This window comes from Mastigoproctus giganteus, chromosome 5 (genome assembly GCF_048544385.1).
Source record: "Mastigoproctus giganteus isolate SK-2022 chromosome 5, ASM4854438v1, whole genome shotgun sequence".
Lineage (NCBI taxonomy): Eukaryota > Metazoa > Arthropoda > Arachnida > Uropygi > Thelyphonidae > Mastigoproctus > Mastigoproctus giganteus.
Window position 1 is genome coordinate 223,614,641 of NC_143579.1, and position 12,964 is coordinate 223,627,604.

Sequence of the window (12,964 nt, forward strand, 5' to 3'; positions counted from 1 at the left end):
TTAGATTTGTGATTTTGTCAAAATCTTTGAACATGTTTAGTTGATGAAACTTTCAGCATCGTCACAACTTAACTAAATGAAACACAACTGCACTACTCAACAAATGCGAAGTAACTGAACGAAGTACAGTCGGTCCTCGTATAACACGTGTTTACATTACACGAATTCGATCATACACGATTTATAAATACGGGAACGATATCTTATATAACACGAACCGAATTCGCTTATGCACGATTCGCCTTCGTGTTTACAAGAAACGGCAGTCGAACGCGGAATCACCCCAACTGAACGCAACACGATAGGACTGAAGAAGATTCTGAAAATGTATTTATGTGTTTTATATCAGTGAAGGGGAAACACATTTCACCATAATAACGTAAAAACCCACACAATTCCAGCTATCGATAATTTGCAATTGCAATTAGATCGAGTTTACGACCAGTTTATAACAGATTCCACTAGCAGAAACGCAACTGGAAATTGTTTTTATTGTTTTATGGTAGTAACCCCCAGAAATGTGCTTTAGTAAAATGTAAGGTGTTAATAGTGTATCTCGGCCTTTACGGATTTGTTTATTCAGTTGCTACACGCGCGCAGCTTTGTTTATGTGTATTAAGGGTGCTCCTCGTTTTGTAATTGTGCTTTAAAAATGAGTAAAATACTTAAAAGGTGTGAAAAGGAAGCGTCCTGGCGAAGACACTGCAGATTCAGAGAGAAAAACAAAAGCAATATCGATAAACAGAGGCGGACTGAGTCAAAAATTCTTACCCGGGAAAATTTATGGTGGCCTCATACTACGGTTTATGGCCAAAATCACACCGGCCTCCGGCCCACCGGGGTTTCCCCGGTAAGGCTTATGGCCAGTCCGCCTCTGTCGATAGAGAAAAAAAATATGAAATTGTGAAACGCTTTGAGCGAAATGAAAGACCATGTGATATTGCACGTGCTACAGACCTAAATGAGGCAACGCCGAGAATTACAAAGAATGCGGAGAAAATAAAAACAACTTTCATAGCGGGAACAACTCAAAGTGTAATTAAAATCCATTAGATTAAGACACAAAAATAAATATTAAAAATAAATTATTAAAAATAAATATTTTTTATTATTTATTATATTATAATAAAATATTATATTATTTTTTATTATGTATTTTAATCGTTATAAAATACGTAAGTATTTTATAACGATTAAAATTACCCGATTATTTATTGTGTTTGGTAATGTTTTGGTTCCAAATGTGTGTTCAATCTTGGGTGGTCGGCACCTAACCCCACTTTTCCCATAGGGCCTGTTGTTTATATTGCACGATTTTGCATTGCAAGAGGGTTTCTAGGAACACAACTATCGTGCTATACGAGGACAGACTGTAGTTACTTTAATGAGTTGTTCAACTCTCAAAAACTAAAAACCCGATTTGAAATCTAGTTATATATCGTTGTAGAGCTCTCAAAGGGCTCTACTTTTTGTAGAACTCTTTTCGCTATACAAGATATTGCGAAAACAAACTTGAAAATGCTTGAATTTTTCAACTCTCTCAACTTTGCATCGCTATTACTCGGGAACCATAAGAGCTACATCAAAACTATTTATAGACGTAAAAACTACGTTTCCTACTGAACAATTTTGTCGCTTACTATTTATGTCTATCTATCATAGTTTAGAAGTTATTGAGAATGAAAGTGACCAAGGCGCAATGGCAAATGACCAAAATGTAAACTTTTTAGTTTTTTCGAAAAAAAAATATTAAATATCAAAATTTCTTTTTTCTTGCATATTCGACAGCATTATATACCTGACAAAATAAGTATAAATTGTTTATACTATTGTCTATTAGTTTCAGAGATATAACAGCGGTTAGACATTTAACTTTTTGTGACAGCCTGAGCGCCGTAGGGTACCCCCAGCATGGACGTTATTCAAGTCAAAAGTGATTTGAAGTAGGTTTGAGTACCTTCTAGATTTGTTACTCTTCCATCAAATCACCAGAAATGACACACAAAATACAACCAAACACTTAAAAATCCTTTTATGGTCAGGATATGCTACTGTGACAAGACCTAGAAAAATTAGGCAGCTGGGCCAAGAAGTGGCAACTGAAGTTTAACACTGACAAAAGGCAGTAATCCCAGAATAACATATCAACTATGCATTATCATACTCAAGGTAGCAGAGAATGAAAGAGACCTAGGGCTAATTATACAGTCTGATATGAAGTTTTCTGAGCAGCAGAAGTTGTTGTTATTTGGTTTTTAGGAGCATTAGCAACTAAGGCCATATTGTTCCGGGGATATGCGGTGGTCATTCCCTGACCTTTCCTCATCCTCCGTATTTGGTGGTCACGGGCTCGAACCCCGGTCTAATCAAGAAGTGTGTGCTACGCACTGCTGCTCCTGCTCACCTGGCTACGGAGGTGCTGAGCAGCAGAAGGGCTACTAGGGCAGCTCAAGAGGTTTCGTCAAGGTTATACAGGAATTTTGGCAAGGATATAGAGATAATTATTTGTATAAAGAAATATTTAGGTCACACCTTGTGTACTGCATACAAATTTGGAAGCCTCAATTTAGGAAGGAAGTTGATCTGTTGGAACAGGTGCAGAGAAGAGCAACCAGATTAGTCAAGGACATAAAAGAGTATTCTTAGGAAGAAAGACTTCAGTTCTGCAAATTGAAGCATCTGGAAACTAGGTACCTGCAAGGGGATCTGACTGAGGTGTTTAAAGCTTTGAATAGTTTGAGTAAACTAAATGCTGATGGCATTCCTTACTCTTTTTTGGACAACATACATAAGGGGGTATAAATTTAAATTAAGGAAGGATGGTTGCAAGATATATACATGGAAATTTATTTTCAGCCAAAAGATAGTGATTATTGGGACAAACTTTCATCTGGTGTCGTGGAAGTGGTAGTTTACATAAATTTAACAGAGGATTAAAAATCCTCTGTTATTATTACAGGGAATTATTAGAGGAAATGGACAGGTTATTGGGGAAATGTGTTAATATTATTATTATTTTTTTTTGTTGTTGATATTGTATAAGTTTGCTTCCTTGCATCATTTGCCACTACCAATACCCAGTCCATTTCTGCATATTCTAGGTATTTTCTGTGCAACCAGCTATACACTGTTCTTTCAACAGTCTCATGTTCTCTGCATTGTTTGCTTCTCACGTGGTGCACAATCTAAATTGGTGACAGTTAAGAGGAGGGGATAAAAAATTCAGACTGTATGAAAACTGGAGATCAATTTCAAAGCCTATCTCATTAATTTTCTATAATAAACAGAAAACATCAGTATGCATTGCTACAAAAAGACAGCCAAGAAACTGAGGTTGCAACACATAACTAAGAACTGTGTTTGTACATCTTCTGAAAACATCAATCAAGAAAGTTGTCATTCAACATAACAAAGCTAAACTCTGCATTGCAATATTATAGGATTACAAGGTTATATTTTCATGCAATAATTAAAGCCAAATAAAATTCATATGCTTTACTGCAGTCGATTTTGATCATAGTGGAGGTCTTTGCTCCAAGTGAAGCCTCAGTTTTTCACCTTATTTTATTTAAACTCTACACCGCCACATGACAACAGAGGAAATAATGTAAAACACAGGGAAACTGCTTCACATGAGTTCCAGAGTATGGAAGCTTCCACATTCTGGATCTCACATTCTCGAACCACCAGTTAGGATTGTTTAAGGACCACACAATAGGTAAGCACTATGAAGATAAATAATCTTTATTGCAGTGGTTGTCACTCACGTCACACTTTAAGTTAAAAGACAAATATTAACAGCACTAAAATATTGATTGCCATTGAACTCAAAGGAATTTTTCCTAATCTTGCTGCACACCTAAAAAGGGTTGTGACACACCAGTTGGGAACCACTGGTTCATTGCATAGTAAAACATGCCACACAACTACCCAGTGCCTAGTACTCAGGGGTTGTGGATGAGGTTGCAGAAGATGTGGTAGTAAAAATGGCAGATGCAGCTGGTTGTGAGGTGAAAAAAAAAAAAAAAAAGATTTCTGCAACAGAGGGATTTAAAGATTGTGCAACAATGACAGAATTGTGTGGATCATTCTAATGCTTGTCCTTGTCTTGACGATTACCAATGTCCTCTTTGTCCTGTGTAACTTTATTTTAAAATGCCAGTTAATTTCTGCATATAAATTACATATGTGCAAAACAATGTATATTTTATTTACAGATTATTTTATACACATACAAAAAAAAAAAAAAAAAAAAAAAAGTAAGTCATACACTAATACCAAATTAAGCAGCAAAACATTAAATATTAAAATATTAAGAACAGGTCTAGTTATTTTGAATAAGCATGGTTATAAGGTCATTAGGCAATAGCATATCATGTCTGATGAGTCACAAGGAGAGTAACAATTTAATTAGGAATTATATTAATAAATAAGAAGACTAAATTCAAGAATATAGTATGAAAGGTAAGAGAGATGGAAATAGGCAGGCAGGTTGTTGTTATTTGGTTTTTAGAAGCATTAGCAACTAAGGCCATATTGCTCCAGGGATGTGCAGTGGTCATTCCCTGACCTTTCCGCATCCCCCGTATTTGGTAGTCACGGGCTCGAACCCCAGTCTAATCAAGAAGCATGTGCTACGCATTGCTGCTCCTGCCCACCTGACTACGGAGGCGGCGAAGATAGGATGTACTGAAGAGGCAAAAACATAGTGGATAAATAAGGGATGATGGTGATACAGTGCTCATAAATTGCATGCTTTTTTCAGACAATTTGTCTGTTTTGCCAACTGAAAAACCCGAGTTTCTGAGAGATAAAAAAAAAATCAGTTCTCACCCTGAGATCAACAAACTCTACTGCGCTGTGAAACAAGTCATAAAATTTCTTCCATACAAATATGAATTGAACTTAGGCCTTTTCCATTGTGTTTGCAATCACCACGCAAAGTATGAGGTAGTAAAGCAGAAGAATTTTAATTTTGTGAGTTAACAAAAATTATTTAATTATATTATTCTTAATGTGTTCACAAATAGAGTACTTACCCATCTTCAAATACTTCGTGTACATATATAGTAAAGATAGCATGAGATCGACTAGATACAGCATTCAATGCAGTAGCTCCTGCTGTTCTTGTAATACAGCCTTGTTCTAACCAACAAAGGGCTTCAGTAGCACTTTTAACAGTGATTTCTTGAAGTCCAGCAGCCTTTAAAAAATGAAATTAATTGTAAAACATAATGCAACCCTCTACCTTTCATAGTAATCAAACCGTGAAATTTCAAAAGAAATATATATATATTTTTAATTTAAATTAGAGATAGTACATGTAAAAAATAAGAAAAGCCACATGAGGAGGTACCCATTTTTTCAAAGTCCATATATAATATGACAGACTTGTCATTCTTCATTCGAACTACACCATATTTCCTATTTAAAGACATATCCTCTTCTGATAATTTTAAACACAGTCATTACACTGAAAACATTATATTAAATGCTAATGACTTTATCTAATCTATAAGTAAGTAATAAATTTATTCTAAACTATAAATACATCCACAGTTAGAACAGGCAGATTTTTTACTTTTGTCATCAGCAGGTCCTCAAAATAGAACAAACCGTTTTCCTGTTGTAATTAAAGATGCATTTTAAGTTTGGAATAAATGGCATTATTATGGAGAACAAGTGATTGATATATTTAGATGTCCCAGTAACCTTTATTAACACTTTCACTGCCACCTAAATTTGAGAGAACTCATTCAGTTTGCTATAATTTTTGAATGTTGAAAAAAAAATCGACATTCTAACATCCCCAGCATTCTAAAAAAATTCATCCATAATGGTTGAAAATTAAAATTTGAAATTCATTGCTAAAAGCAAACACTTATTTTTGTTCTGAACTGTCAATCAGAACAAACCTTAAAATTTCATAAAACATTTATTCATGTGCATAAACTAACATCAACACAAACAAAACAAATAAAACTGTGTGCCAAATCTATAAACAGATGCCACGCATTACTGCAAAGCATTCAATCAGCATGCCAATACTGAGTTGCTGTTAATTTCGTGTATCCTTATGTTTATAGCACTTGTTGGTTGACCACTTAGGAATGACTGCTAGTTTGTGTTATGGCACACCACTTGAGTGCCTTTTGAATGCATTCGTGTGTTGCGGCACAAAGCTCAGAGTGCCATTTTATGAATATATGCACTGAGGCAGCAAAAAAGTTAACAGGCCTTAAATTTATATTTTAAAATGATTGTTTGTATTATTTACAAACAAATGATTGTTTGTAAATAATACAAACAATTACCAGTATGGGACTGATTTTATTATGGATAATGGAATTTTAATCAGTAAGAGTAAAGTTCCATTATCTGTGAAAAGAATTCATGCACTATACTTAAATTCAGTTTAATCTGAGGCTGGAACACTAAGATATCAAACTACAAATAATTAAATGAATTACTTAATAATCCAGGATTTCTGAAATTTGTCATATTGCAACCAGGCATACAGTAGACTCTCGATTTTCCGGGATAGATGGTAAAAAATAAATCCCGGATAATCGATTTCCGGGTTAATCCAAAAATACAAAAGTCCCTGACATACGTAACATATACGTTCCAGGACTTCTTACTTCGTTGAGTTTTACGTAACTTGGGAATGACTAATAACATATTGCTACTATATTATTATTGACAAATCTGAATTCCACGTGATACTTGTTAATGTTTGGCCATTTTACATCCTTATTAGTTTAATTTTCTGATCCAAATTGATGGCTTTCCTTTTGTTGGTAGATTTACTAGTAGCGCTGTCACTTATTCTCTTAGTCGGCACCATGATAAAGGTCAAAACGAAATTTTCTGAAAAGAACTTCAGAAGGTTAAGGGGGAAAACACAGTATTATCACCTCACGCGAACTCACATTTTACTAAAGCACATTTCTGGAAGTCACTGCATTTAAACAATTTGCATCTTCCGGGTTACTGGGCTTTTCTGTTCTTGCATCTAATTATAAACGGGTAGTAAACTCGATCTTATTGCATTTGCAATAATACCGATAGTTCAAATTGTGTGGGTTTTTACGTTATTATGGTGAAATGTGTCCCCTTCACTGAAATCTTCAGTCATATAAAAAAAAAAAAAAAAAACCATAAATAAATTGTAAGAACCTTCTCTTCTTTCCTATTTTTTTGCTTGTTACTTCGTGTCTCACTCGTGGAATTTCTGCATGCTGTGATCATCGTTACTGATTGCTTATTTTATTTATTTATTAGTTTTGTTTTAAATTTTACAATCCTAAAAAAAAAAAAAAAATTTGAGCGAAAAAAAATTTACATAAATCCGTAGTTGAGTAAGTCAGGGACTTACTATATCGAAAAATGTTCAGCAACCTACGTAAAAAATACGGCGATAGATAAAAAACAAAAAAACTTACCGCATCCCTTTATTTTTTGCGATGTCCATTTTAAGTCTAATAGCTTTCCTATATTTTTTTACGATGTTGATTAGGGTGCCTCCGTAGCCAGGTGGGAAGGAGCAGCAGTGCGTAGCACACGCTTCTTGATTAGACCGGGGTTCGAGCCCGTCACCACCAAATACGGAGGATGCGGAAAGGTCAGGGAATGACCACCGCATATTCCCGGAGCAATATGGCCTTAGTTGCTAATGCTCCTAAAAACCAAATAACAAACAAACAACAACGATGTCGATTTTATATCTAATAACTTCCCTTTATTTTTTACGATGTTGCATATGGTTTGGTCACCAACATTATAATGGTTCTTTAGAGATTAAATGGATGCACCATTTTCAAAGTGCAGCCGTTAAATAATCTTTCACAATTTCAAGTTTTTGTCTGAAAATGCATCTCTTTTGCGTTTAGCCATCATCTTCGCGATTTATAAACAAACAAAAAAATTTACTATAAAAAAATTCTAACATTCCTGATAAAAATAACAAAACAAAATTTGTCCTTTTGCACTGCAACAGAACATAACAATCGATGCAATGCACTAAAACAAACTAAACATTTTGTCTCTTTTTTTTTTTTTTTTGAGTGGCGGGTGTGAAGACAGTGGGGATTGCAAGATAATAGGTACATTAATCTCCCAATGACTTATAATGCCGCTTGTCGCTTATTTACGACTTGCAAAATATCTGTTTATACCTATTCTAGTTATTACTTGAATTTTTTTATTTCTGGTTGATTTTTTTATTTTTTTTTATTTTAATTTGGAGTCTTGAAGTGTCTCGGCTAATCCGATCCCAGTTAATTGAGAGTCTGCTGTAATTTTAACTGCAATGCTTTAAATTTTTTTTTTTTTTCTTACATAGAATGGACTTATCACAAGCCTTTAAATAAGTTCTATTAGACTATTTTTCACCAATAAATATTTCAATACTGCATGTGGCAGATCAGATTGCAGCACCTTTTCAAGGTGTAAAACCTTTCAGCTAGGGCAGTATAAACAAAAGCCATATGAGCAGTCCACATATCCCTTCTGGATTGCAGAAATATCTCTTCAAATTTCAAGTTTTTCAGAACTGCTCTATAGGAAATTGTGAAGCAAAAGAATAAAATCCTTGAGTGGACAGTGCCTGAACAAAAACACTTAGTAAGAAATGTTTAAGCAAAATTTTACCATTCTACCTTGAACTGTAAAGAACAAATGAGTTGACTGTAACGTCATTTCAAATTCTGGATTTTTTTAAACCAGCTTTCAGAATATCTCTTGAGGATTTCTTCAGTTTTTCAAAACAGAAAAATTAATAACTTAAATATAAAATGAATTTTTCATGTGAAAAAAATTAGCTTATTTTTGTACACTTGTACAATACTACCATGTGCAGCAGTACACATTTCTGATTTGAGAATGTGAGAGAAGGTACATATCTGTATCTGAATTATGTCCCAACTTTGGATCTGATGACAGGATCATGCAGATAATTCAGACATGTAGCCTGTAACAATAATTTTAGTAAGTTATTGTAACCAAGATATATGCTATTGTATGCTTGATAGCTATACAAAAGTAAACATTTTCATATAGAAAAATAGTATCCCCCCTTCATTTTACATTTAAAATTATTAATATTACAATATTCAAACAAGAAATGTTAGGGTAGTCCTACCACAGTTTACCTAAGATTGGTGTGTGTGTGTGTGTGTGTGTGTGTGTGTGTGTGTGTGTGTGTGTGTGTGTGTGTGTGAGAGAGAGAGAGAGAGAGTGTGCTTTAGAAATAGAAATCTCGGATTCAACTACAGAAAAAAGTAGCACTGTCTAAGTTAATTTACTGCTAAAAGAGCCTCATATGAACAGGATAAGCACACTTTATCATGTGCTATTTATAAATTTAATAAGCAATTTAATGGAATATCAATTTTCAACTGAATATTCCATTCAACTGAAAACTGAACTTACAATTAATACACTTACCTTTACACTATTTGCTTGTTCTCGAATCTGAATCTGTTTTCTTTCCTGTTTAGAATTTAGCAAATCGTATACTATCTCTCTGTAAATCTCCAAGAATGAAATTCTAATTTCAACTCTTGACGTGCTTTTATCAACAAAAGCAAATACATCATCTAAAACATGTGGTATAATACCCCTGGATTCTTGGGGTAATTCTTTTTTGTTAGAGTAATCAGTCCCCATTGTATAAGTCTTGCCAGATCCTGTCTGCCCATATGCCAACACAGTTGCATTATATCCTGAACAAGAAAAAATAAAATAAAATAAAATAATAATAATAAATAAACAAAAATAAAATAAATAAATATATAAATTTTCCATGGGCAGATAACACAGAAATTTGAAGTTCTCATTTACTACAAGCTTATCAATGGCATACTAAACAACAGTAAAGTTCAAAATTAATTTTGCATAATATTACCACATAAACATGAATGAGTATAAAAAGTGAGTCTATATCCTTAGCTCAAAGATTATTTGGAATGGCATCAAGGAAAATCTTTGTGTGTGTGTGTGTGTGTGTGTGTGTGTGTGTGTGTGTGTGTGTGTGTGTGTGTGTGTGTGTGTGTGTGTGTGTGTGTGTGTGTGTGTGTGTACTCTCATGGCATGTTAAGGCATTAAGTGTGTACCAAGAGTAGTTTGTCTGTTTACAGCATGGAAAGATCTTAGCAAAATTGGACAAAAATCCTTCACCTTTCTTAGACTGGCTAACTTAAGTCTCCCATTTGGAAAGGCCTCAATAAGTTTCTTATATCATCAATGATATCCACACCCAGAGTTTTCCAATCTGAAGAATAGAGAAGAAGAAATATCTTTATTGCCTACTAAAAGAATACTGAGGAATACTAAGAAAAGAATATGAGGGAATACCATCATACTGCAGTATGAGGGACTCCCAGGGACCTTACATACTAAAGAGTTACAAACTTAAAATCAGTAGTCTTAGAATTTATTTGTTATGCAAAACAGAAATATTAAAAAGGTTATAAAAATATAATAACAAAGCAATGGCAAACGTGTATTTTAAATTAAATAAAGAAGTAAAATAAAATACAATTTTTAATGTAAACTATTATAAGTGAAATGAAAAAGAATTATCCAACTAAAATTGTACATATTCCTTTATAACAGAATCATGTATTTAGTTTTTCAGACTGGTTATGCATTATTTTGAACTATGCAGGGAATGCTATATAACATTTATAATATAACACAAAAAGCATATGTTATAATAGCACTAACTTATGTGCTCAGTCCCTGAAAGGCCTTTTGAATATGGCCAAAGCAGTTAGCCAGTCTTGTAGTCTGGGAGCAGGCAGAGATCTACAATTATATATTTGTGTGCTATATTTGTACACATTTACACCAGCTGACTACAGGGAGGGCCCACGCTAGTGAGAATCTGTCATTCAGTTTCAACCTCCAAAGTATTATTGGAGTGGAGCATAACGGAAAAGAGGGAATGTGCCAATAGTATACTTCCAAGTGTTAGTAGACAACATGTCAAAAAAGAGTTTGGTAGTCACTGTGGGCCATCTACTGTTTATTATGATAAGAAGTCTAGGAAGGTGGCAATCTGCAGCAATTTTGCTATTCATTTGTAGGAGGTGGTGGTATATATCCATATGATGCCTGATGAGTTAGCATTCTAATGCAGACACACTCTTTTCTCTGTGTGTAGTGGAGCAACTGATGGCCAAATTTCTGCCACATACAGCATAATTGGATAGATCATTGGATATCTTGAATGTAATTTCTGATAGTGGTGACGTAAAAAATACCAAGGAGATTTTGTTTTACATTCCATCATAGGCAGCTTAATTTGATCATGAACATCTCCATATGCTTGGTGAAGCATAGGTTAGGGTAAAACATGATTCCTAAGTCTTTATGACTGTTGACCACAAAGCTTAGGAAACCATGGAACGGAACAAATGCACATTTTTTTTTTTTTTTTTTTTTTGTGTGTATTAGCAGTGGCATGCAGATACCCAGAGCCACTGATTGCTGGATAATCACTAGCTGTAGGCATCAATTATTCTCTGGCTAAAATCAATTTTTGCACATCTGTCCTATAACCATTCTTTCTCAATTTAAATTTACATCCCCTTACGTGTGCCATCCAAAAAAAGAGTAAGGGTATCATCAGCATTACTCAATCCATTTCAAGCCTTAAATACTTTAATTCGACCTCCTCACAGGTGGTGCCCAGTTTCCATATGCTGCAATTTATAGAATTGAAGTCTTTCTTGGTAAGAGTACCCTTTTGCACATCTGTGTGGCTCTTCTTATGTGAAACAAAAATATTAAAAAGGTTATAAAAATATAATAATAAAGCAATGGCAAACATGTATTATAAATAAAATAAAGAAGTAAAATAAAATACCTATTTCAACACACCTACATCTTTCCTAAAATGAGGTGTCCAGACCTGTATGCAGTACTCAAAAGTGGCCATCACTTTTCCCAAATCCGGCCACGATAAGGATCAGTATGGCAGTAAATAAAGGCTCTGATAATAATAATAATTCTTGTAGGGCTTCCACATTAATGATTTGAGTGTAGATCCTATTATTATTCTCAGGATCCTATTATTATACCATTTTCTGAATGGGCAGAGAATTAAGGAAGTCTCACTGGGCAGAGACTTAAGGAAGTTTCACTAAGCAGGAACTTGAGGAAGGCCATTTAATGTAATATGTAAACAAGTCTCCAGCAATGATAGGATGTATGGACATTAACATTACTAAGAGTATTTGCATATATTCAAAGCTATTGGCATCCTCAAGTTAAAATTTGAGGACACAGTGGGTTAGCAGATATCAATCAAGATGGAATGAATTTATGATAAATAAAAAGGATTCAGAAGCAAAGTTCTCACAATTCTATGTACAAGGCACAGGGGATGATGGGCTCTATCCAGTTATATTAAAGTGGCAAAAGAAGTTAGCAAACCATTAGTAATTATAATGAGAGCATCCTTGAATTCAGGTGAAGTCCATATAAATTGGAGATGTGCAAACATCTCTCTCTCTCTCCCCTATTCACAAAGGCAACCCAAAGGGTGAAATGAGCAACTACTGATCTCCAAGTCTTGATTCATGTGCCAGGTAAGATCATGGAGGCCTCAGGATCATCTAGACCAGTGGTGTGCGACCCCCAGAAGGGTCGTGGAATAAATTAAAGAGGTCACGGAAATTTGTAAATAAATTTATTTTTTGTGTACATAAAAGCTAAAAACCTGTTGTTAAAATTACTTTTTCAATACTATAGGTGTAGAGACCTTGCTATTCGAACTAAGTCTGAGATATGAATGAACCCTGCTGCCCACCGTGTCGGGAATGAACCCTACTGCCCACCGTGTCATTAAGGCGTATTGCCTTAATTTGCTCACTGGCTATGGACGCACAAAAAGCAGCTGACTAGTGCGACTTCTCAGTAGGTATTAATATGTACTTCTCGGTACTAATCAAATGCT

General features: G+C 34.5%; 1 protein-coding gene across 1 annotated transcript in view; it reads right to left on the reverse strand.

The window, feature by feature from the left end:
• The window catches only part of LOC150086155 (uncharacterized), a 71,296-nt gene that overhangs the window by 47,274 nt on the left and 11,058 nt on the right, over positions 1-12,964 (reverse strand). Inside the window, exons 3-4 of the mRNA XM_090374810.1 lie at positions 9,448-9,725; positions 5,040-5,203 (exon numbers count right to left, since the gene is read on the reverse strand). Of these exons, the coding sequence (XP_090230936.1) occupies positions 5,040-5,203; positions 9,448-9,725 (442 nt within the window). The remainder of the gene's footprint in view (positions 1-5,039; positions 5,204-9,447; positions 9,726-12,964) is intronic.